Here is a 25,530-nt window from a genome sequence, read left to right as displayed (position 1 = left end):
GGCTTAGAAATGGTAAAGTAGGGTTTCAGGTCGTCCAGGGGTATTCTTATAATATGTAGTGACTTCTGGACCTAAATTTGTCACAAAATAGGCTCGGCCCACTTCTGGGATCACTGTCGATCGACACCATGGGTGCACCGTCGATCGACGTTCCTTCATCTCCTCGACAGCTTCCTCTGGCGAGGCAGACTGACCACTCTTCAGTACAATGAGTATAACTTCTGATCTAACCGTTGGATTGACTTCAAAACAGTGTCATTGGAAAACTAAGTCCCAGATATATCTTTTGTCAAAATATGGGCTCAATCGCACTTTGGAAAGGTCTCCATCCATGGCTAACCATCAGACGCGTCTGTGCAGTTCATCACCTCAAAAAGCTCTGTAATCACCAAAGTTCTCCAAAACGTACCTAACCTGAAAACACTCTAAAACAGACTCCAAACACATATAATAATCTCTAAAACAAATATATACCATGGTCTAAATATGGTAAAATCCATGGTATATCAATATTAAGAATCAAAGTGCAAAATTCTGGAAAGTAAATTTACCACCAAAACTAAAAGTAAATTTACCACCAAAACTAAAATTATATTTTGATGGAGGGTAATCCACAATAGCCTCCCTGTAGCGGCTAATATAAGAAAGAGGGGAATACAAATACCTGGTATATGTTAGACATGTGGAGAAAGTGGAAACACTTCAACATATGATATATCATTGTAGAGTCTCCAAGGAGATTTGGGACTATCTTCTAACAGAATTTAAAGTATTCTCTACAATTGATGGTGATCGGCTCTCCATTACTAATAGAATGTTATCTCATGCATCCGTTGATAAGTCTGAACTACTTAACTTATTTTTTGGGTGGAAAATTTGGAAGATGAGAAACAACATTATTTTTCAGCAGGAGCGAGAGCACATCATCCATATTGTTCATAAGGCAATAAGAGACCACCAGCTCTCGCAGCAGGCGGTGGAGCAAGAGGAACAACTGAGGCAACCTGTTCGAACTACAAGCCCACGAGAAATAACTCTAGCAGAGGTGATTCCTCAAACAGCTCAGTACTACTGTTTAATGGATGCTTCTTGGAAAAATCAAACGGAACCTAGTGGTATTGGATGGTACTTATATAGCATACAAGGCATCCAGATACTGCAAGGTTCCTCTTCGGCCGAACCTACAAACTCAGCGTTCAAAGCAGAATCACTAGGAATGAGAATGGCGACACATCAACTTAGAGCTTTGAGATTCACCAATGTAGCTTTGTTCACTGACTTCAAAAGAGTCATTGATTAGATCAAGTAGGGGAAGAGTATGGAAACCCTCAGCAACGTCTGTATCACGAAACTACATTCTATGATACATGACATCCATTCTTTATCAAAAGAGCAAGGTTTCACTTTTCACTATATCTCTAGAATATGGTTACATAGTGTAGATGAGAAATCAAAGTCAGCAAGAGAACATAATCAAAACTATGTAATTACTTGGCTTTCCAATTAATAATATATACCATTTACAAAAGAAAACAAAATAAATTATTATGTCGGAAAATGTAATAACCTAAGTTGAGGTCGAATTGTCCAATAAAAGATTAAAATACAAACATATGGATAGGGATGTTAATTTCAGGGTTAGGGCCTAGCCCTCTTTTGTTTTATATAACCCATACCTATTTTAACCTGTTCTTAATCAAGGGTTAATGATAGTATCAGGGTTAGCACATTTAATTTTCATGCTTGTTAATAACTCTTTGTATATCAAATTTAATCAAAATTTACATGTTTAAAAACGAATCATATATTATTCATATAGAAAAGGTCTCTTTTATTCATTATGTTTTCAAATTCTAAGCATGAAATTAAAAAAAAAACAAAGTTTACATGTTAGTTTTATTCAATTACTAGTGGTTTATCCGCGCTGCGGGCGGAGCGGCTGTCTTTTGGTGTAATTTGTGTTTAGTTGATGTAGCCATATTTTGTGTTATAGAATGTTGTATAAAAGTGTGAGTTAAAAATGTATTTATGAAGCTTTATTTTCAAACTTGTTGATGATAATCTTTTAGGTTTAGTAGTAATCGAAGATATATTGGAAGGTAATGGTGAATTGTAATAATAGCCGTGTGTAGTGTATTTGTTTGTTGTTGTTGTTGTTGTTGTTGTTTTTTTATGAGAAATTAATGGTGAGAAATACAAATATATATTAATGAGGAGAATTTTTTTTTTTAATGTTGCGTTTTGGTTATAGTCTTTGATAGTTAGAGTAACTTGAAGATCATTACCTAATATATTGATGTCGTCTTTTACTTCATTCATCACGTATGGGATAGTTTCATCAATAAGGAATGTTGAATCGGGGTGGTGAATATCATGATATGTTAACATGTATTACATGCTCTCAGTTACTGAGTCATTAAAATTATTTTGGCTGTCGATGATAGCTGAAAATCAATGGTGGATTGTTATGTGTTGGGTATGTGGATGTAGACTTCGAGTGTTTGCTTTGGATATTTACCTGAAGATCTTGTTTCATATGAGAACCGATGAGATATAAGTGGTTGGTTACTCATTTTTTGGAATATTTGTGGGAGCAAAATGTATTATTTAAGATGATGTTAAATAGATGATTTTATTGTCTTCTTCTAACGTTGGTTTTAAGGATCATTTATTCATGGGTGTTAAAAATTTTGGAGTTATTTTGTTTGTGTTGAATTGACTTTTTTTAACGTTTTACAATTTTGTTTTTATCTAGAATATTTGTAAGAGACTTTCATAGTATTAGTTGTTATGTTGCGTTCAGCTTTAGTAATAATGTAACTTTAATTTTAAATTGTTAAACGGTATATGGTTTAGCTAACCAAAGACATTTGTACTCTTTATTGTAAAGTTTGTATAAGGAGTGTTGTTTTATAACCAATTCACTCCTCGAAGCTTTGCATGAATCTTATTTGAGATAATTTTATATAATTCATGGTTGTAGTGGAATATTGTTGTTTTGTTTTTGCAGAGGATGGGTGATAGATATATATACCGTTTTGTCATTTTCTGAGTTGCATATCTGTAAATATGAGATACTAATTTTTGCATGGGACTGCGAGAAATATTAAAGGGAATTGTTTAAATGTAATTCATAAGGTATTTTGGGAGCTTAACTTGCGTTTTGGTACTTTTCAATACACGATTATGAATATATTTCATTTTATTGGTGCTTTTATATTTGTGATATGTACATTTGAATTTTTGATTTGGAAATGGTATGATTTCATACTTATAGCTTTGCATTTATATTGGTATTAATTTTTTGTGCAATATAGAATAAACACTGAGTTGTATAGATCAGCTGTAAGTGTTGTATAGTAGCATTATCATGCGGTAATGAAATATATTAAGGAAAACTTTATTTAAATTAAAATATGGAAATAGAGATAAGAAATGAATGAGTTACATAATTTGTTTAAATAATAAAAACAAAATTTTTCACTTGCTTAAAATAATAACATGTGTTACGCCGAAAAGCAATGTTGTCTCGACATGTTATTGTAGTCTTAGTGCTCTCATAAGCTGTCATGTAAATCTCAAACCTTGTGACTCTTACTCCATGGATTGATTGTTTGATTCTTTTCCAGCAAATGTCGGCTCCTGCTTTGTTTTCTCTCCATCCTAGTAAATCTACCAGCGGTTTTCCGATTGTCGGATCTCCCCTAGATAACATTATCATACCATAAAGGTAAATAACATTGTCATACAAACCTTGGGCTGCGATCTGGAAATATGCCAACCCCTCATTTATGTTTTCGTTTTCGCATTATTCTTGCATTCCACGTAGGTAATGAACCTCCAAGTTACTGCCAGTAAGGCAGAGGTCCATCAGATTAGCCAAAGTCTAAGCAAGAGACATGAAGAAAAATGAAAAACGACGTCGTTTAGGTAATTTGTTTTTTTGCAAATAAAAAAAAGAAGTAAAAAACTTTAAAATTATTCCGAGCGTGATTTTAGTCGGCCTTATTTTAACCGAGGTAAAAAGTAAAGAGTTCAGGGTTTAATAAATTAAGGCGAACTGGGCTAACCCTACAGATCAAGGCTAACCCTACAGACTAAAGCCCGTGGCAACATCCGTACATATGTACCCTAAGACCGATCATAAAGTATAAAACCTTTGCCCGAAATTATTTCTTGGCCGTCCAGTAAAAATGAATAATTTTAGAATCATCGCGAGAAATTCGCTGCGGCGGCGGGATTTTAGTGTCCGATCACCACCGTCTCGTTCATTCTGTAACCTCTCCCAGGAATCGAATCGGTGAGTTGTCCTCTCCTGCTGATCCTTTGCTCATTGCCTCTCTCTACTTGACTCTGACTGACTATATGAAAAAAAACACAGACAGTCTTATGGCATTGCATTCGACATCGATGGTGTTATCCTTCTGGGTTCCTCCCCCGTTGGTGGCTCCCCTGCTGCCCTCCGCCGACTCTACGATGATTCCGGTTTATCTCCACTTTGTTTCATTTTCGCAAATTCATCAAAGCTATATAGAAAAGTATCTATTAGATTTGTGTGTTTTGATGAGTTTGAGGTTTCTTTTTTGAAGGTGCTTTGAAGATACCTTTCTTATTCTTGACTAATGGTGAGGAGCTAGCTATATACCACTTTTGAATATTTTTCATCCTGTTTTGCATTGATAATTAGCATGAATATCATTTGTAGGAGGTGGCCTGCCTGAATCTAAACGGGCCTCTGAGATGACTCATTTATTAGGTGTTCCTGTTTCTCCATTCCAGGTTTAAACTCTTTGTTCCTGTTTCTCTAGAATAATATTACAGTTATCACAAAGTTAGTTAGTTTCGGTAAGTGTAACGCTTTCTCTTTTGTTGTTGCAGATGGTACAAGCACATTCACCTTTCCGAAAACTAGCCAATAGGTAGCCTTACGTAATATAAAAAAAGATCTCCCTTTACAAAAAGACATATTGTTCATCAATTGGGATCAAGGATTAGAATTTAGAAAGCAGTATATATGGAATCAGCAAATCATTGGATAGGGAATCACGCGGATTGATGCAACGTTTAATCGGTACCTGGAACAGGTTTGGAAACGAGCTCGTTGTTGCGGCTGGAAAAGGGGAACCTGCCGCGGTGATGTCTAATTATGGTTTCAAGTAAGCTCCTTTTGTTTGTATATATGTGCTTCACACTTTGCATTCAGATGACTGAAAAATTGTGCATGGATTTTCAGAAACGTGGTTTCATTGGACGAATATGCCTCTTACTTTGACAACATTGATCCCTTGGCCCCATATAAGAAATGGATGACCGGACAACAAGTTCACAAGGAGACTACTAGATCAAGAGCAAATGTTGTATCCGAGAGAGTTCAGGCAGCATTTATTGTTAGTGATCCTGTTGATTGGAGCCGAGACATCCAGGTTATCATCATATTCCCCTTTGCTCTTCAATTTCAATGTTACATATTAACAAATCTGATTGATGCTCTTTTTTTCTTTTTCTCAGGTCCTTTGTGACATTTTACGAACTGGAGGACTTCCTGGGAAAGAAAGTGGACCTCAACCTCTTTTGTACTTTGCTAACGACGATTTAGACTACCAGGTTATGGTGATTCCATCCCGTTTTATTTTTCTATTTCTGTTGACTTATTTATCATATAAGATTACTGATGCATTGTGAACTGAACAGACAAAGTTTCCTACTGAACGTCTTGGCATGGGAGCTTTTCGAATCGCTTTAGAATCCGTATTCAACAGGTAATATCCAAAATCAAGCACTGCACATCTTTCAGAAAACACAGACTACTCTTCTTTAAAAAGGCCTGATTCCTTCTTTACATGATTGAGTCTGGATATGTGTGCAGAATCCATGATAACCCTCTGGAGTACACATCTTTTGGGAAACCAAATCCATTCGTGTTCAAGAACGCAGAAGATGTTCTCAAAGAGATCCCTACATCCCACTCAAACCAAGGAAGTCACCACTTCAAGACGCTATATATGGTCGGAGACAACCCTAAAATCGACATCAGAGGGGCACGACAGGTTCTGTGCTCTTTCTCTCAGAGTCGAGATGGTTATCAGTACATTCCACTAATCTTTATTTGAAGACTTAAACTATTGAATGTGACAGGCCGGGAGTCCTTGGTTCTCAATCTTGACAAGAACCGGAGTTTTCAAAGGGAAAGATAATCATCCTGAGTTTCCTGCTGATCTGGTCCATATAGACATCATCTCTTATGTAGCCTTTAGAAGCTTGTTATTGTTTCCACGGCTAATGTTCATCTAACTTTTTTTTTTTTTCAGGTAGTTGACACAGTAGAGGAAGCAGTTGATTTCATCTTGACAAGAGAGTCAGCAAAGCGAAGCTTGATTTGAGATATTTCACTCGGATTTTCTTAAGATTTTATTTAATCCAACACATTGTGGCTGTCTTTGGCCAGATGCATTATATTTAACGAATGAGGCATACATAAACTAATATATTCTTTGAGCCGTCTACGAGTTTTTGGAAGCTTCAAACTAAAAGTACAATGTCGATCTCGATCCAACAACCTTCTGGCAATAGATACCCACATAATCAGTAGTAGATTTTTTTTTTTTTTTTGAACAACTATCAGTAGTAGATTACAATGCATTTTAGTATCGTGGAAAGTTAAATACTTAATAAAATAGAGGCGGAAAGGCCATGCTTCCTCTCCTTTTTGGGCCTGAGCCAGAGGCAGGTCTGCATGAAAAATCGTCGATAAAGATATAGAAGCGTTTTCTTTTTTTTTTTTTTTTGTTTCTTAAGAATACAAAAAGGGCTTATTTGTGTAATAGCTATATTTGAGAGGTAAATTAAACAAGTAACAATGATTTTGACATAATTAAATATCAGATATTTATGTCCCATTTTATCCGGTTCTACCCCACAGCTTAAAAGGTTTCCAGTTACAAGTGAGAGAGAGTAGATGATGTCTTTCTTTTGGTGGAGTCATCCACGTATACATTTATTAGCCAAATATGCACCGAGAATTCTATTCTACATCACCGAAGTAGTATATGATTACAAACCCAGCTAAGACCCCTAAATACTAATTATATCCAAATCCCAATCTTATCACGACCTTTAAATACTAAGCCTTAAATTCTAATCAGTAAACCATAAATCCAAATATAAACCATAAACTTAAATATAAACCAAAAATCCATATAGAATGGAACAAAGAAAATAGCATAGCACATATTAGTGAATTTATGAAATGTCTATGATTGCAAAGAAAAAATTAATGTTGACCCTAATCATACTCTCTCACCTTATAAATACTAAACTTTAAACTCTAATCACTAAACTCTTACATAAATATAAACCCTAAATCAAAATATAAACCCTAAACCCAAATATAAACTCTAAACCCAAATGGAATGGAACAAAATACATAATATAGTACATATTGGTGAACAAAATAACACTTTCTTTATTAATCATCAAATGAAACAATACACGATAGGGGCACTATCAAACCTCAACCATACCTTCCAAATATTAAACCCTAAAACTTAATCACTAAACCCTAAACCCAAGTATAAACCCTAAACCCAAATAGAATGGAACAAAATACATAGTATAATACATATTGGTGAACAAAATAACACTTTCTTTATTAATCATCAAATGGAACGATACATGACAAATAAGTATAGTAACATACTATTTCACATTACATAACATGAATAAAACATTCATAATACATATTGTTTTACATTTCTATTCCATACGCATAAAATAGTATAGAATACAATGTTACAAAAACTGTTCATCTTCTCCGATCAATTCAAGAACATTCCCAGCAAGAAAGATATGTGTAACTGACGACATCCATGGGAATAGTACATGTAACCGCCTCGTAAACGAAGAGATTAAAGCGATTGAAGGAAGTGTTGACGAACCTCGCGGCGGTGCCGTTTACGTTGTCGGCGACTCCATAGATTTCAGATGCGCAAAGCTTTCCGTCAGTAGCCAAGCGAGGCGTTGCAGATGGACATCTCCTAGATAAAGCTACTCCATAAATAGTTTTGGTGGTTACCATGTAGATCAAAAATGGGAAAGAAACAACTCAGTATGTGATTCTCTAAAGGCCACGATGTATGTGTGTTAGGTAAGTATTATTACATTAGTGTTTTTTTTGTTTACAGGTTTTACCGGTTGTGTTAGAGGGCATAGTAGTATTATTATATAAAAGATGCATGGTATATTGATGTATTAGGTAAAATAGCTACTCTACCAATTATCGTTTTTTTCGTTGCTATAGGCTCCAATTTCCCATACAAAAATCTATCGTCGAAAACATAGCCATATCACTGGAGTTAGCATTGCTCTGACACAAGTTGTCTTAAAACAGTTTGGATTCAATGCCTCCAATTTAAATTCAAAACCAAAACAAACATAAAAGTTAACCAAAGTAACTAATTTTCAGCTAACCTGGGTAAGATCAACCACTAGGAAAGCTTGATTTTGCCACCTCACATGAGCTTTGTCTGCAGAATTGAGAAAAAAAGTTATCACGGCCCAGCTTCCTAAGCCCGTATCTCGTTGATCGTCTCTTTGTCTTCAACCTCCAGGTTCTGTATAAGCGACTCTTCTACTTCATCTTCTATCTCTGTAACCCCCTCATGATCAATCAATAATACTCTTTAATCTGGTTTAGTTCTACCCTCGCGTTCATTCTCATCGTATATAAATCGTTTCATCATTGAAACTATTTTTTATCTCCCTCAAATTCTCCGGATCATCAAATCAATTCTTAACTTCTCCACCAGAAGTTCAACCGACAAACTCTAGCAGCCAGGGGGTTATTTAGAGATTAAGACAATTCCCCAGATTCTCTACTAAAATCGGTTTATCGCGGACGAATTTGAAGTCTCAAAAGGTCAGTCTTCTTCCATCAACACATACTCCTTCTCGATTCTAAAGCTATTTCGTTCTTAAATGATTCTGGTAAGCAAGGAATCTCTCTCTCTCTCTCTCTTTTTTTTTTACTGGTTGAATTGTTTCAATGATGGTGATTCACAGGATACAGGGCCAGAACCATAACCAAAGACTCCTTCAGATCTTACTTTGTCGGACAGATCTTCCGAGCATCTCACGGTTTCGCCTATTCTTGCTTGGCTCAACGGCGGAGATTGGAGCATGGTAAATCGAAAGTGGTTCAGGCAGGACGACGTGTTCGGCTTAAAGCTCCGACGAGGCGATGAAAAAAACCCGCTGCTCACAGTACAATCAATAACCAAAGCGAGTATAACATTACGCATGTTGACCATATCAGTTCAAAATAATTGCTTTGATTTATGACGATTCAGAAGTCCAAAGAGAAGGTGTTGAAGGATTCAATGAAACCATCAACAGAACAGTAAGAAAATGGATAAGTTTCTGATAAAAACTCTGTCTGAATCTAGCATAAAGCTAAATATCTTTATGATTTTATGATGTACCAGGTTCTGCTTATGTCTCTGAAAGCTGGAGTCGAACTGAATCTGACCGCATCTTCACACGTCTTCTTAACGGTACCATTTTTCTTCAAACTTGCGTTATAGATATTAGCTGGCTCCGAGTATTGTGTAACTATGTTATATTACTGGTTTTTGACTGTTTATTCTGTAATGAATCGATGAGACTCTGTTATGTCTTATTTGCAAATTGCGTGAGATTTAGGAACTTAGCTCTAATTAATAAAGCTACTCCATGTGCTGTTGATCTGTTGAACATCTGATAGCTTACTCGCATTGTATATATCTTGAAAGCCTTAGAGATATGATCTCAAATCATACAGTCTATACTATGTGTAAATGCATAGAGAAATTACTCACTTTGTTATCTTAGTAGCCTATGAAACGTGTTGTAAACCTTTTCTGCAGATGGGTACAATACCACAGATCAACAAGGAAAACCGTGGTCACCTTACTCCCCATGAGTTGAAAGAATGACAAGTTAGATTCTAAGGAACAATTACATCTACCTTTTCCTGTTTAGAGAGAACCAATGAGTTTAGCTTTTTTTTTGTTTCCTTCTTGCAGCCAGACTAGGGAATGCAAGACAGGCAATCCAGAAAATTCTCACAGATTCTGTAATGAGACATGTAGAGAAACAAACTTGGCTTCTCTAGATGATTACTCATTTCAGAAATCAATGTTTGGTTCAGATTTTCTGGAGCATGTTGATGTTGATGATGTCTCACCAAAATCTAACACATCTCTTTGAGCAGGTTTTGTCTGATCTGTGACAGAGACTTACCAGAAAGCTCTCATGAAGCAATGTAACCTTAACACATTGAAGATGTTGAATGAGGCTAAGAGATTGGTGGTTCTGGTGTTTGCTTCTCAGATTGTTTTTAAAGATGCGCTTGGATCACACCCAAGTTGGGTAAGAAAAAATTAAGTTTGGAATTTAGTGTTTGAATGTGAACTGAAATCTTGGGTGTGCTTGTGAACAGACATGTATTTGGTTCACATTGGAGAGCCCTTGGAAATTTAAAAAATAAGAAAATCGATGGCACTAGAAATTTTGAAAAATGATTAAAAACAATAAATAACACAACTTGGGTTAAATATGTATATGGTTTTTGACATAAGTTCATAATGAATGTTTACTTCTAAAATGATTACGTAGTTTGGTTGTTAAAAGCGATGGTCCGCGGCTAGCATTGTTTGGAAAACCAAACCGACCGGTTGAAATATGACTCACTCTTCTAACCGGATTTTGACTATGCTAAAAACCGGCAAATTCGCTTAAAACTTAGTTACACTCACTAAACTAATGATGCAGATTGATATTAAATTCGTTGCTTTTAAAAAAATCAAGTTAAAAATAATTGTACGTTTTAACAAGATTGCATTAAAAAAAATCTATATTAGCTTTTAATAGCTATCTAAATAAATTAGTTTTCAATATATTTTATATTATTTAGAACTTTTCATTTTATTTTCATATCATTTTTAGATTCTAACAAAAATATAAAGTTATACAAAAAATAATTTTATAATTATACATATATATATATAGTTACTTAAATTTAAATTATATTAAATTTTAAAATCCAGCAGAACCGGTCCGACTATTGACCCAACTAAAATACTGAAACAATATCCGATCCGGTTTCCAAAATATTGGTGGCAAGGATAAAATTAATATCGTCCACTTTATGAAAAATTAAAATAAAAAACTTTATTGATAACAACAAAATATAACCAATCTTAAATTTATATTAATATGTTAAATTTACATAAAGTCAATTCATATGTATACTTAGTTTTGTTAGTTAGATATACCCTAAATGTTTTTCAGATTATGATAGTGATTATTTTCTTCCAACATTTTGAAAATGGAAAATATAAAACAATAACTGAAAAAAATTACACTAATTATTATGTAAATTATTTATACCAAAATAAAATGAACGTTTTGATAAAAAAATATATAATTACATTACTTTATAAAACGTTTGTGCATTATTAATAGTATTTATCAAACAACCACTTGGTTAACTACAATGATTCTATCAATCACTATTTTTTTCTATTTAGTCTAACATTCTATTTCTTTTGTTTTCAACTATAAGTTTTGTTAAACAATACAAATATATGTAAAAAATGATTGGAAACTTTGTTTTAGCCGGATTTAGACTGTGCTAAAAACCGGTAAATTCGCTTAAAACTTGGTCACACACACTAAACCAATGATGCAGATCGATATTAAATTTGTTGCTTTAAAAAAATTCAAGTTAAAAATAATTGTACGTTTTAACAAGATTACATTAATAAAAAAATCTATATTAGCTTTTAATATCTATCTAAATAAATTAGTTTTCAATATATATTATATTATTTAGAACTTTTCATTTTATTTTCATATCATTTTTAGATTCTAACAAAAATATAAGTTCTAAAAATAATAATTTTATAATTATAAATATATATAGTTACTTAAATTTAAATTATATTAAATTTTAAAATCCGGCAGAACCGGTCCGACCATTGACTCAACTAAAATACCGAGCCAATGTCCGTTCCGGTTTCAAAAATATTGATGGGATAAAATTAATATCGTCCACTTTATAAATAATTAAAAAAATCTTTATTGATAACAACAAAATATATACAACCTTAAATTTATATTAATATGTTAAATTTACATAAAATTCAATTCATATGTATAGTTAGTTTTGTTAGTTAGATATACCGTAAATGTTTTTCAGATTATGATAGTGATTATTTTCTTCCAACATTTTGAGAATGGAAAATATAAAACAACAACTGAAAATAATACAATTATTTATACCAAAATAAAATGATTTTTTTTTGTTAAAAAAATTATAAAAACATTATTTTGTAAAACTTTTGTTCATTACTAATAGTACTTATCAAACAACCACTTGGTTAACTACAATGATTCTATCAATCACTATTTTTTTCTATTTACTCTAACATTCTATTTTTTTTAATTTTCAACTATAAGTTTTGTTAAACAATAAAAATATATGTAAAAAAATGATTGGAAACTTTGTTTTAGCCATTATCCGCACGTAGCGCAAAAAAAAGATCTAGTATATAATAATAAAACCATGTATTCTCTCTCTAGTAACCAAAAACCCACACTAAATACATTTGCTCATATCGGGTCTCAAGACTCTCAACTATATAACATGAAATTATATTCATCTTTCAAAAATGGTTGGTGACTGAGCAAGAAAAAAGATCAGGGGAGGTTTTGAGGACCGAATTTATCACAATAAATTCTATAAACTCTGCCAAAAGGTGGTGGTGGCGGTGGCAGATCAATTGCATGACTGTCGTCACCTGCTGCATGGATTGGTTCTTCACCACCATTTCCAAAACGAGGCCTTTTGTTGTGATGACCCTTAAACTCATCACATCTGTAGTTGTGATGAGGTGGTTGATGGTAAACTTCGACTTGCGGCACAAGAGGAGGCTCCACAAGGGGTTGGGGGACAAACAACTTGTCTTTGAGATGTGCTCCATCGATCTTGCCATTAAGAAATTCAAAAAGTTCCTCGACAGTTTGATTTATAGAACTGTATATCTTTTTAGCTCCTCTGTCATTAACCACCCTTGCAACATTTTGAGACACGTCTAAAAAATCCTCAACCTGTCATTATTACACACCGAATCTCAAGTAATGAGATCAAGAAAAACAAAAGTCAGAATGCAAATGAATATTATTATCGATAAAAATAGTTACATTAATCCCGACACCAGCTCTTCTCCACCTTTTGGATATCCAAAGACCACTCCGCAAACTGACGCAGAGTCCTTGTCTCCATAGGAACTCTACAGATTGCAGCTGCAAGCCACAGAAAAGTTATCTAAGATATAGCAAAAGGCTTCTTGTGGAGGCTTTGCTTTTTCAATTGTTGTTTCGATTCAAAGGTAAAAAAAGATAAGCACCTTGACAAAAAACGTTACAAAGAGTCTACCCAAAGATTCTTTATTTCGCTTCTCCTTGTTCAAGAACTCCTGCGTCCTTTTCTCAACATTGGGAGGATCAACTCCATCTGAAAAGAAAAAGACAAGTTGATTTACATAAAGGGAAATCACAAAAACAAGCGCCAGAATAGGATGATAACAAAACATAAATATCTACAAAGGAGCGGATAATATCACACAAAACATTCACAAACTTTGAATATGTGATGATATTACCTTTAAATAGTAGAGAGAATGGAGGTAGAATGGGAGGATCTTGAGTCTGCATTAACACAGAAGATAAAAAAACAAAAAATGAAAAAAAAGGAGAGTGACTAGTGGCAATCCAACAAAGAGTGGCTACCTGTAAATGATGAGCAACTAGCAACGTTATAGATATAGAATTCAGAGTGTTGCTTAACGCACTGTTAACATCGTGTGCTTTGGCCCAATGCTTAATCTGACATAGGCAACATAGTGGCATTAGTAAATGTATTGATTGACCACCACAACTAAAGTTATATACATATTTGGTATGCATTCGTTAAGCCTTGCGTATTCCACTTTGATATCTACTACATATTTGGTAGCCATAAAAGTCCTTAGCACTTAGATGTTCAATAATATCTATGCCGTATTCCACTTTGATAGTAAAAAGAAAACGATATTATTTTCTTAAAGAAAAAGTCAGAAGTCAGAACAGAAGAGACTTGAAAGAAGTAAAGCCTTAAGATCTTACCAAGAGACAAAGTTTGTGAAACCTGTCATCAATCTGAGAAATAATCTGAATGATCCGTGAATTCAATACGCCTTCTTTGCTATCGACAGCCAAATCACATTCAACACAAGTCCTTTGATCAAGGAACCTAACAATTGGCACCCTAGCACTGAGGATAGAAACAACATTCCTAACATGCCCTTCTCCTACAAAATGCAGTTTCACATTCATCCAATAACTAACTAGTAGTACATGAAAACATCCAAATACTTACCCTGCAAAGAGTGGAGCTTTTCCGCAAATCTTTCAAGGATTTGGAGCTTCGAATCACGAGGAAGCTCAGATACTCCATCACCAAAGTTAATAGACACATCTAAATCACTCCGCGCGAAAAACATATCCATCGCAAAAGACCCATACGCCTTGAGGACCGGCCTGTCACCCTTAGAATCTCCTGACGGAGACCAAAAAATAAAACAAAAACAAATGATGTGTGTTTGTTTGATGTTAACAGAGCTTAAGTAATGTTGGTTGGTTACCATAGATATCAAAAGCCAATGCGTTGATGTGTTTCAAAGTATCCTTCCTAGCTTCGTAGTCAGCAGAAACAGGTCGACAAGAGCAGTAGACATCATTCAAAACCTTATCAAGATCCACTAAGTTGTAAGTATCAATCTTGTATCTCTGTAACGCTACTGACTCAGAGTTCTTCACCTTCTTTCGAATCCCTGATTAAAAAAGGATGGATGGATGATTAGATTAGTCAAGGCAAACCCAATCTTCACCCAAATAATAATATTCAGTTCACCTTTACTTGAAACAGTATTTTCCTCAGCCACACCACTTCGAGAGTCCATTGGAGATGATGAAGATACCAAATAAATTAACCTTCAATTTTTATTATAAAAGAGAAAGACGTTATCACACTAATAAGTTTTATAAAAGCGATTCTGTTCATAATGTTTCGAATCCTGAAGCGCAAGGAAGGAATAGAAGCAGTCAATTTTTCGGATTTAGGATTCGTACCTTGGAAAAAAAAAAAAAAAAAAAACCCAATGAATTCCAGATGAACACGAGCGGCTACTAGTTTTAGGGCTTTCTTACGAAATTCGTTGTGGTTTACTTGCTTCTTAGAATCTTTTCAATATTTAAAAAGTCGGGATTGTCCACATCTTATATATTAAAACAGAAATCACAATTTGATTCATGTGTGATATTTTAAAAAATAAATCATTATTAGAAAATCATATTTCATTTATGCTCTAACTATATTTTCATTATAACTTACTAAAATACTCCCTGTAATCGTAACTATAATGACACGTAAGCCTAAAAATCTGGTTTGGTTAACCAGCATACACTTTCTTCACCGTTAACACATTACAATGTCAAATCTCATTAGAACCATCAAACCTAACATTATAAAACTATTCAGCCCGTTTGTTCAAGACATTTGATAAAAAAAAAAAATATCATATTTTCACAATTCTGACCATGAATTTTACATACATTATAAATTCATTCATCTATCTAAAACTAGATTAATCATAAACAGGTTCTGACCAACATTATATATAAGGAGGAGATACTTTTAGCTGCTGTCCTGACGCAATGGTTACAGAACGGAGACCTTATCTTCTCAGCTTAACGGTGCAAGTTACCATAACGTATTGATCATTCACCATTTGTTCATCCATGTCAGCTCTGCTTCTGATGGTTGAGTAGCCATTACCTGATAAAAAGTCAAGAAAGTTAGTTTAACTCACGTGTGAGTTATTGAGAACTCGTAGCTAAAGAACATGTCTAAAGATTATTAAAAATATTGTACAGAATAGATTAGGTTATCTATTTCAGAGCCCATGTATTGACAATTGTATTACATCTCTTAAGAAAATGCTTTGTACCATAGGTATTACTGCGTTGATTGAGTAATCTTAGTCTCATATCTTCCACAAACTTTGGCGTAAACAAACGAATCAGTAACACACATATGGTTAAGTTCCTTTGTCACCTTCTTCATTCTCCACGTAACCTGTGTATTCATTATTAGCTCGACCAGCTTTAAAGCCAACAGGCTTTAAAAACAATGTTTAAGACTTTTAAAAACAAAGAAGATAATTAAACAAAAATTCAACACAAACGCATTAGCTGTTGTTAACACTAGAGTTCAAATCTGTTTTGTATATTAAGGATCACCATCTATCCTATGCAGTGTCACTGAATATTAAACCTTAATTCAAGAACCATAGTTAAAATTCAGAGATCCGAGTTTCACCTAATGTTCAAGGTAAATGATTTTTGTCTCAACTCATCGGATCACAGACATCTTGCATATTACTGAGATTTCTAAATCTAAAAGATAAAGTCTTTACAAGATCTTAATTTTCAAAAAATATATATGTAAATATTTTTACTAATTTCGTAATTAATTTTGAAATATTATTATACATTAATATATTCAGTTATCATTTATGGAATAAAAGTAAAAAATTTATCCTATTTTTTTTATCTATTATATAGTCATAATCAATCATATTAAAAAATATTATATTGAACTAATATGGTAAAATAATTTTAAATTAATAAATTTATATATATATTTTTGATAGTTATAAATATTTATGTTCAAAAATATAATATGTTGGTCAAACGGGTTAACATTAGCAAACTATATAATACATGTATAAAAATTAACATATATTTCATTAAAGCTAATAATATCAAATATTTGTGAATAATTTAATCATGATATCTTTTCATTTTAAATATGTATATATATATATTTAAAGTTTATTATAACAAATCTGTTGATAAATATTTTAATTTTCAAAAAAATTATGTAAATATTTTCACTAATTTTGTAATTAGCAATGAACTATTATTATGCATTAATATATATTCAATTATCGTTTATAAAAAAATTATATCATTTTTTATCTATTTTATAATCATAATTAGTCATGTTAAAATAAAATTATTATATTGAGCTAAAATATAAATTTATATTAAATTGATAAATTTAAAAAATCTCCTTTTATAAATATAAAATGCTCATTTTATAAATATAATATGATGACAGAACGACTTAACATTAGCAAACTATATACTACATGTAGAAAATTAATATTTTTCTTTATACAATAATGTATTATCTAAAATGAATAAAAGTAAAAAAATATTGCTTAAAGAAAATCCAGCTTTGAAAGGTGGGTCAGAATTTAGCATAAATAAATACAATATAATTTTTAAATATGCTATTTTATGCGTATATAAAAAAATTTTAATAACTAAATGCAAATATATTAAGATAAATATATAAAAATAACCAACAAATACATTTTGACGGTTTTTAAAAAATTGATTAACTACAATATATAAAGTATAAGATTATAAAATTATTGTATATGAAATAGTTATATAAATATTTAAGTATACGATTAACTTTATAAAAGTGTATACTACTTATAATCCAAAATAAATATCTACATATATAAAACTGCAAACAAACACCCATGCGGTTGTGCGGATCGAGATCTAGTATATATTATAATACCAATTATCGTGTATTGAATATGTATTTCAATTAATTTTTCGGTTAAAGTTGTTAAGTTTCCTACAATAATTTATGAGAAAACATTTAATATTACTGTTAGTGATAATTAACGCTGACTTTCTTCTCCACTATTGCTGATTTCAACATTAGATTTTTATTTCGTATCTGGTAAAGGGAAAAACTTATATTAAAAATAAGTTTTTACATATTTCAGAATATGTAAAGATCTAAAATAATTATCAACCAAAGACAACATATAAAAAAAAGGTTCATTATTCAAGGCTTCGAGTATAGAGTTAGTCGGTTAGAATTAATTAATATGTTGTAGTTTTGGTTCTCTTCATCAATAAAATCGATATTTAATTTTTGAATCTTGTTTTTAACTGTTTACTTCTTGTTTCCGAGATATCACAAAAAGTCAGTACAAATTTGTCTTAACAGTTTAGCATTAAAAAAAGAGATAACTAGAACTATGTGACGATGACATAAAGTGACTATCACGAGTAACATATGGCCACTTCAGCCGAAACCAAGTTACTAGCCTAGCTCATAGCCATCATACAAAGAAAAATCACCAAAATTCACACAGCTCGAGAAAGCAACGTCTTTGCGAATAACCGCATATTCATCTAAGAGGTCTAGCTTTGACAAATAAGATAGAAGAACACTCCAAGGAGTTGGAGAAAAGCGCAGATAAGCTACCATAACTTGAAGTCGAATATGCGGTTCACTAGGTTTCCTAGATCAACTTCTGTTTGTTTCTAGCAATCCTAACACAATATGAATTATTTCAGGTAACAGACCTTGCTTTCGCTTACACCTAATTATCCTAATATCAAGGTTCTAGTTAGCTACTCTAGAACACAAGCAATAAGAGCAATTCAACTGATGGATATCACAAAGAACTCAACCATTTATATTTGGAGCTAATCCTTCATAATCCTATTTGAACCCTGGTCCTAACAAGATGAACTGCTCAGACATAACAAAGAAATTCATAGCAAATAACATAAAGGAATTCATAAATAGATTAAGGTTAGAAATACTAGAGTTCCAATACAAATCTCTGAAGGAGTCTTGGATCTTCTCTCCAAATCTACTAAAAACTTTTGCTGTGTGAAACTAGAAAATAGGAATAGTGTAAACAGCGTGTGTTGCCTAGAACAATGACATAGCACCTAAATATTAGGTTAAAAGTCGGCCATGGGTATTTCCGTAATTATGTCCTGACTTGATTTTAAGCCGGTTGAGCTTTGCGCGCTTCGCTGTCGATCGATGGCACAGAGTGCATCGATCGATGGTGGACTCTAAATGTCGATCTCGAACTGGTTTGATGGTCAGCTTCGAGCTTCCTCTCATTTTCTCTCCAAAATACATCCAAATCACCACTTTTCTCCAAATCATCCTTAAACATGTAAATGTGCTAAAAGGACTCAAAAACAACATAGATAACTGTTGGGGTCAAAAACGGTTACGACGAACTTAACATTCAAAACGTCCGAGGAAGAAAATAAGAATTTCTCCGGTGAATACTTTTCGAAATAGATTCTTTCTTACGAAAAAGCTATGCGGAGGAAAGAACGAGATGTTCGACGAAAGCTCGAAACAGGTCGCTACGCAGCGACTAAACGCCCACGCTCGGTCGCTATGTAGCGACCGAGCTCGAGCCAAAGCACGGTCTCTACGTAGCGACCGAGCGTCCATCCCGCTCGGTCGTTACGTAGTGATCGAGCTCTTCCGAAACGTCGAAACGACACCAGTCCATGCATTCTCGTCAAACCTTCGATGCTATCTCCCGAAGACCGTAGCGAGCTCAGTCTATGTTTTCCGCTATTCTAAATCATCGATCAAACTTTGCGGATTAATACCGCGGAAGGCTCGTTCCCTATCGAAAGAAATTGTAGTAAACACTTCGAGTTGGAAGACGGCCCAAAGGGACCTAAAACACGACTCGAAGCCCATCCTGCGATTTCTTAACCAAAAGCCCGTAAACCACAGCACGGTTTACGCTTGGTCCACAAGGAAAGATAAATGTCTAGTTTCCGCGGATAAATACGGAAGTTTTGAAGATAATTGCGAAGATCGGGAAAAATGGAATATCTCCATTTTTATGCTATGATGGCTTAAGGATAAAGAGTAAAAGCGTAAACCGACCTTGGAGCTAGTATATAAGGAGTCCTAGGCGAGGAACGTGGAAGGACAATTTTTCAGAGCAAACTTAGCACTTAGAGCAATTTAGGCAACTTTCCGTTTTTGTTATTTCGAGCTGTGACTCAATTAGGTTTAGCCGTCTTAGGGTTGCTAGAACTAGGAATCTCACCGACCGCTCTCGAGCTCAGGCTTATACCTTGTCGTAAACGTTCATACGCAGATTCGGAATAAGATCTACTTTGCTCTCTTTTCGATTTCATATATCTTGTTGTTGTTATTCTCGTGTTCTGATTGTTTGACGTTTTGTAATTAGCAGATATCCGGGTCCTCTGGAAAATTAGAGTTTTCCTAGTCTCCTTATTTAAACGGAAATCGACAGTGCGAATTTCGGTTCCCACAATAATTCCTAAAACACCTATATACCATGGTTGAAAGTGGATAAAATCCATGGTATATCATTGGCAGTCTTATGTACACAATGGTGGGTTTGAAACTGGAGTTAGCGTACTAAGTGAGACTTGTTAGTAGATATATGGCAAGTCGGATAAAGACCTTTGGGAAACGGTAAATATGATAAAGAGGTATTTGAAAGGTGTTGCATGGATGAGCTTAACATTCTCAACAGGTGCATATTTCAACATAAAGGGATTCTGCGACTTAGATTATGCATCAGATATGAATAGACGAAGGTCGATTACAGGTTTTGTTTTCATAGTTGGAGGTAATACAATGAGTTGAAGGTCATGTCTTCGAAAGGTGGTTGCACTATTGACAACAGTGGCCGAGTATATAATGTTATCAGAATCCGGAAGAGAAGTTGTAAGAGATGGGGTTTCAGCAAAATTCATTGGAAATATACTGTGATTCGCAGAGTGCGTCGTATCTTACAAAAAGAATCACATGTTTCATGAAAGAACAAAACATATCCAGGTGAAGTACAACGATATCCGGGAAGTGGTGTATGATGGGATTGTAAAGGTGGTGAAGGTACATACATCTGCAAATCCAGCTGATGTGTTGACAAATATTTTTCCAGGGGAGAGGTTCGATGGTCACATAATGAACATCAAGGGAAGCTTGAAGATTATCGAGCTGCTTACCATCTCGGGTGCTAGTAACGAGATGGTAGAGGTTGAGTTGTTGTTATTGGGAGCTAGAGAGCAGCTAAATTAGATGCTTATCTAATGGAGGATATGGAAGTAACATTACTTTTATATGAATACAAAGATCAAAAGTCACACTAGAAATTGTGTAGCTGAAAAGAATTAAAACCAATGTAATGTTTTGTGAGAGAAGAGAGTTCAAATTTAGTCTTTCTGGTTAGAGAATTGTAGGCCTTGTGTGCAAGAATGATCTTAATGAGTTTTGTGTGGTCATAGCCTAATAATACAAGGACTTGAGCCAAGACTTGGAGAGACGAAGGTCCAATAGTCATGAGTCAACCAAACGGCAGAGGATAAAAGCAGTTTCACTAGGAGATGAGCAGAGGATAAAATGAGAAAGCAGTGTGGGTAGCATATGAGCTGGTTCATCTTTTTGAAATGGGAGTGAGCTAGAGGGAGTCTCACCATTTTTTAATTCTTTCTCTAAGCAATGAGAAACTCTATACGATCAAGATTACTAGTGATATCTAGATATTGATATCTGAAGAGAAAAGTACCCCGGTTTGAGGAACTCTTTAGTTGTGTGTGTTCCTTATTTGTAGTAGCAATCCAAACACACGAGTGATAAAAACAGTATGAGAGAGAGAGAGAGAGAGAGAGAGAGAGAGAGAGAGAGAGAGAGAGAGAGAGAGAGAGAGAGAGAGAGAGAGAGAGAGAGAGAGAGAGAGAGAGAGAGAGAGAGAGAGAGAGAGAGAGAGAGTTGTATCAATTACACTCATAATTTTAATGCTAACAAATATTATAATTCAAAATTTTATATATTTGATTTTTTAAGCATATAACTTTTGTTTTATTGGATACTGTTATCATGAATTTTTCTATTTCGTAACCACATATCATATTTTTATAGAGTTTTGATAAAATATAGTATTTAATTTGTAATCTATTTTTTGTCAGTTATTTTAATCTAATTATTTTCTAAAAAATAGATATAAATACGCATCAATAATCGTGAGGTTATATTACTTAGGACTAAATGAAGTAGTTTGTTTTCACGTCTCTTATGATATCTTTTGGATATGATTAGCAAATTTTATCTGTTTTCTTAACCACGTATTAGAGATTTTATTATGGAATAAGATAATGTATAGTTTTACATATATCGACACATGTCGATAATCGCTAGGTTATATTATTTAGGACTAAATGAAGTAAGTTTGTCGCAATTACTTGATGATATATTTTGGATATAATTACTAAATTTTATCTGTTTTGTTAACCACATATCAGAGATTTACTATAGAATTTGATAACGTGTAATTTTACATTTATCGACACATGTCAAAAATCGTCAACTTATTCTAACTATCATTAAACTTCTTAAGCATAAATTAAAAAATTCCCCATTTTTAATATATAAAATTAACTTTTTCAGGATTCTTCTATACATGCTGATAAATATTATAATTCACTATTTTATATATTTGATTTTTTTTAAGCGCATAACTTTTGTTTTATTGGATACTGTTATCATTAATTTTTCTATTTCGTAACCACACATCACATTTTTATAGAGTTTTGATAAAATATAGTATTTAATTTATAATCTATTTTTTGTCAGTTATTTGTAATCTAATTATTTTCTAAAAAATAGATATAAACACGCATCAATAATCGTTAGGTTATATTACTTAGGACTAAATGAAGTAGTTTGTTTTCACAATCTCTTATGATATCTTTGGATATGATTAGCAAATTTTGTATGTTTCTTAACCACATATCAGAAATTTTATGATGGAATATGATAATGTATAGTTTTACTATTATCGACATGCGTCAATAATCGCTTGGTTACATAATTTAGGACTAAATGAAGTAATTTTGTCACAATTTCTTGATGATATCTTTTGGATATGATTACTAAATTTAATCTGTTTTCTTAACCACATATAAGAGATTTTATGATATAATATGATAATGTATAATTTTACATTTATCGACACGCGTCAATAATTGTTAGGATATATTACTTAGGACTAAATGAAGTAACTTGTTTTCACAATCTCATATGATATCTTTTGGATATGATTATCAAATTCTTATCTGTTTTCTTAACCACATATCATAGATTTTATGATAGAATGTGATAATGTATAATTTTACATTTATAGATACGCGTCAATAATCGTTAGGCTATATTATTTAGGACTAAATGAGGTAATTTTTTTCATGATCTCTTATGATTTCTTTTGGATATTATTAGCAAATTTTATATGTTTTCTTAACCACATATCAGAGATTTTATGATAGAATATGATATGTATAATTTTACATTTAGCGACACGCGTCAATAATTGTTAGGCTATATTGTTTAGAACTAAATGAAGTAAGTCTTTCGTAATTCTATGTTGTTATCTTTTGGATATGATTACTAAATTTTATCTGTTTTCTTAACCACATATCAGAGATTTATGATAGAATTTGATAACTTTTAATTTTACATTTATCGACAAATATAAAAAAATTAACTTATTCAGGATTCTTCTATATAATGAGCTTGGGTTGATACACTACTCATCAAGAGAGCATTTTCTAAGTCTACAATCATCTTTGTCTTTGAACCTCTGAGTTGCTTCCCCTTCGATTAGCTAGCTGGTAAGAAAATCACGTACAACAATTCACAAAGACTTTTCTTTGCGTCTTATATGTTGTTCATAAGTTTGTTATTTTTTTCTCAGCTCTGGAAACCAATGGTCAGAGCGTGTACTCTGTTCTCACAACAAATGAAGTTGGTGAGAAGATGACGAGTGAAATCAACCAGATCTCGGAAGTCTTCTTGCTGTCCAAATCTGATGCAACCTTAATCCTAATCTCTCTCCGTTGGAACTCGTTCAAGGCTTCAGACCGTTTGGGCGACGACAAGGAGAAGCTCCTCTCGGACTTAGGTTTGGTTAAAGTTTTCAGTTCGTGTCAAGAAAACGATTCTGTGTCTTCTTTCGCAGGTCAAGAAAATCTGGTCTCCACACCCTTTTGTTCACACAAGTTTTCTGAAACTTGTTGGAGAAGTCATCTCAGCAACCTTCTGACGGAGGAGGAAGAGAGAGTCGTCCTTTGCCCTAACCCAGACTGTGTTGCTCCAGTTGGACCCGATACGATTGAGAAACTCACAGAACCAGCTGTGAAGATGATGTACGATAGATACATTCTGGGATCTTTCGTGGAGGCCAACAAGGAATCGATCAAGTGGTGTCCTGCGCCAGGTTGCGAATACGCCATCGAGCTTCATGAGGATCTGTTGGAAGATGATGATCTTGACTTTGGTGTGGTGTGTTTGTGTGGTCACACATTCTGTTGGAGTTGCACGCTCGAGTCACATCGACCCGTGACCTGCAAGGAAGCTTCTGTTTGGTCAAGCTCCACCTTGGATACGTTAAAGAGCAATGCTTGGCTCCTTGAAAACACCAAACGTTGTCCTAACTGCAACTGTCACGTGCAGAGGACCGATGACCCTGTTTTGAGAATGATAACTTGTATCTGCAGGTTTGCCCTCATCTCTTAAAACTTAGATCTCTTTGTTTTTTAAATCAGAACGCTTTCATGTTTACTTTATTGTTTCACAATGATCAGTTGTAGCTTCTGTTGGCGCTGCTTACTGTCAGAGGAAGAGCACAACGGAAACTGGAACTGTGTTGAACTCTTGTTTCAACTATCAATGAGACAAGTGGACGATTCTAGTTACCTGCGTCTGTGGGAGACATGTCTTGAAGAGTATGAGAATTCCAAGTCGGATCTCAAAGCCATAGAGGAGAACGGCGTTCCAAGACTGACGGATAACAGCAGTTTTAACGAGCAAGACGTTGATGCTGTAAAGGAAGCAACTCTGCTTATGGTCCAGTGTAGGCTTGTATTGAAATGGAGCTGTGCTTATGAATATTTCATAGCCATGTACCAAAGCCCCAAGACGCAGTATGTGAAGCACCTTCGAGGAGAAGCTCGAAAGACACTTCTTAGGCACAAAGCGACTCAAGAAGAGTTGATGAATAAAGCTCTCACATCTGGTTATTTCAGTTCCTTCAAGGTCGAGTTGTCAAACAGTTCAACAATCACTGGTAACTACTTCCATGAATATGTCAAGACTCTTGAAAGTGGTTTCCCTGAAATTCAGGTTGAAACTTAGTTCCATATGTAATTTATAAGATTTTCTCTGGATCATTTGAATGTGTTTGTACTTTGAAGACTTTTGAATAATTATTACAACATTTCAACATATACTTTACAGTACTTTTATTTTATATTAAATATTAATTTTAGGTTAATTTCTATGAAACAAATTGAATATTTAGTAAAAAAATCTATATTTTACTAGTTATCTAAACACCAGATTTTCAAAAGATATCAAACTGGAATAAATCAGAAATTTGTTTTTCGCTAAAATTTGTTGCATTAATTTAATTTTTTTAGAATTTTCTCTAATCCGGTTTGTACTGGACCTAAGCAAAAATCCTAGAATTGGGGCTGATTTGGACCTAATTGAGAGCCTTA

The 25,530-nt window shown here is 33.6% G+C and overlaps 3 protein-coding genes across 5 annotated transcripts; 2 read left to right on the top strand and 1 right to left on the bottom strand.

The window, feature by feature from the left end:
* The first annotated feature begins 4,119 nt into the window (after positions 1-4,119).
* On the top strand, positions 4,120-6,501 carry LOC106351675 (uncharacterized protein YKR070W-like). The gene is made up of 12 exons (XM_013791442.3): positions 4,120-4,300; positions 4,382-4,485; positions 4,590-4,625; positions 4,706-4,779; positions 4,879-4,919; positions 5,085-5,156; positions 5,234-5,423; positions 5,509-5,604; positions 5,692-5,759; positions 5,867-6,047; positions 6,136-6,219; positions 6,309-6,501. Exons 1-12 carry the CDS (start codon positions 4,194-4,196, stop codon positions 6,378-6,380), a joined length of 1,125 nt encoding a protein of 374 aa, XP_013646896.2. The 5' UTR covers positions 4,120-4,193; the 3' UTR covers positions 6,381-6,501.
* Positions 6,502-12,563: 6,062 nt separating this feature from the next.
* Positions 12,564-15,314, bottom strand: LOC106347514 (protein HESO1-like). Of its 3 annotated transcripts, XM_013787074.3 has the most exons (10): positions 15,208-15,314; positions 14,990-15,069; positions 14,721-14,909; positions 14,456-14,635; positions 14,203-14,387; positions 13,828-13,923; positions 13,701-13,746; positions 13,446-13,552; positions 13,240-13,341; positions 12,564-13,146 (listed from the first exon to the last, which is right to left on the bottom strand). In XM_013787074.3, exons 2-10 carry the CDS (start codon positions 15,036-15,038, stop codon positions 12,736-12,738), a joined length of 1,365 nt encoding a protein of 454 aa, XP_013642528.2. In that variant the 5' UTR covers positions 15,039-15,069; positions 15,208-15,314; the 3' UTR covers positions 12,564-12,735. The 3 variants fall into 3 exon arrangements, with proteins under 3 accessions (XP_013642528.2, XP_048590742.1, XP_048590743.1); XM_048734785.1 differs by having other exon boundaries at positions 13,701-13,923; XM_048734786.1 differs by lacking the exon at positions 15,208-15,314 and having other exon boundaries at positions 13,701-13,923; positions 14,990-15,148.
* A 5,141-nt stretch (positions 15,315-20,455) lies between these two features.
* LOC106351678 (probable E3 ubiquitin-protein ligase ARI16) lies at positions 20,456-25,530 on the top strand. The gene is made up of 5 exons (XM_048781564.1): positions 20,456-20,606; positions 20,922-21,010; positions 23,637-23,643; positions 23,727-24,528; positions 24,616-25,530. The coding sequence occupies exons 1-5, from the start codon at positions 20,456-20,458 to the stop codon at positions 25,163-25,165; spliced, it is 1,599 nt and encodes a 532-aa protein (XP_048637521.1). The 3' UTR covers positions 25,166-25,530.

Source organism: Brassica napus, chromosome A6 (genome assembly GCF_020379485.1).
Source record: "Brassica napus cultivar Da-Ae chromosome A6, Da-Ae, whole genome shotgun sequence".
Classification (NCBI taxonomy): Eukaryota; Viridiplantae; Streptophyta; class Magnoliopsida; order Brassicales; family Brassicaceae; genus Brassica; species Brassica napus.
This window is presented reverse-complemented; position numbering and strand designations above follow the sequence as displayed.

Coding starts and splice junctions, on each gene's coding strand:
- LOC106351675 (XM_013791442.3), top strand. CDS start 4,194: ATGAATAATTTTAGAATCATCGCGAGAAATTCGCTGCGGCGGCGGGAT. Junction 4,920..5,084: donor TTCCGAAAACTAGCCAATAG/GTAGCCTTACGT, acceptor TACCTGGAACAG/GTTTGGAAACGAGCTCGTTG. Junction 6,048..6,135: donor ACATCAGAGGGGCACGACAG/GTTCTGTGCTCT, acceptor TGAATGTGACAG/GCCGGGAGTCCTTGGTTCTC.
- LOC106347514 (XM_048734785.1), bottom strand. CDS start 15,038: ATGGACTCTCGAAGTGGTGTGGCTGAGGAAAATACTGTTTCAAGTAAA. Junction 14,388..14,455: donor AAAGCTCCACTCTTTGCAGG/GTAAGTATTTGG, acceptor TGCATTTTGTAG/GAGAAGGGCATGTTAGGAAT. Junction 13,553..13,700: donor ATTCTCTCTACTATTTAAAG/GTAATATCATCA, acceptor TTTTCTTTTCAG/ATGGAGTTGATCCTCCCAAT.
- LOC106351678 (XM_048781564.1), top strand. CDS start 20,456: ATGATAAAGAGGTATTTGAAAGGTGTTGCATGGATGAGCTTAACATTC. Junction 20,607..20,921: donor TTTTGTTTTCATAGTTGGAG/GTAATACAATGA, acceptor ATATTTTTCCAG/GGGAGAGGTTCGATGGTCAC. Junction 24,529..24,615: donor ATGATAACTTGTATCTGCAG/GTTTGCCCTCAT, acceptor CACAATGATCAG/TTGTAGCTTCTGTTGGCGCT.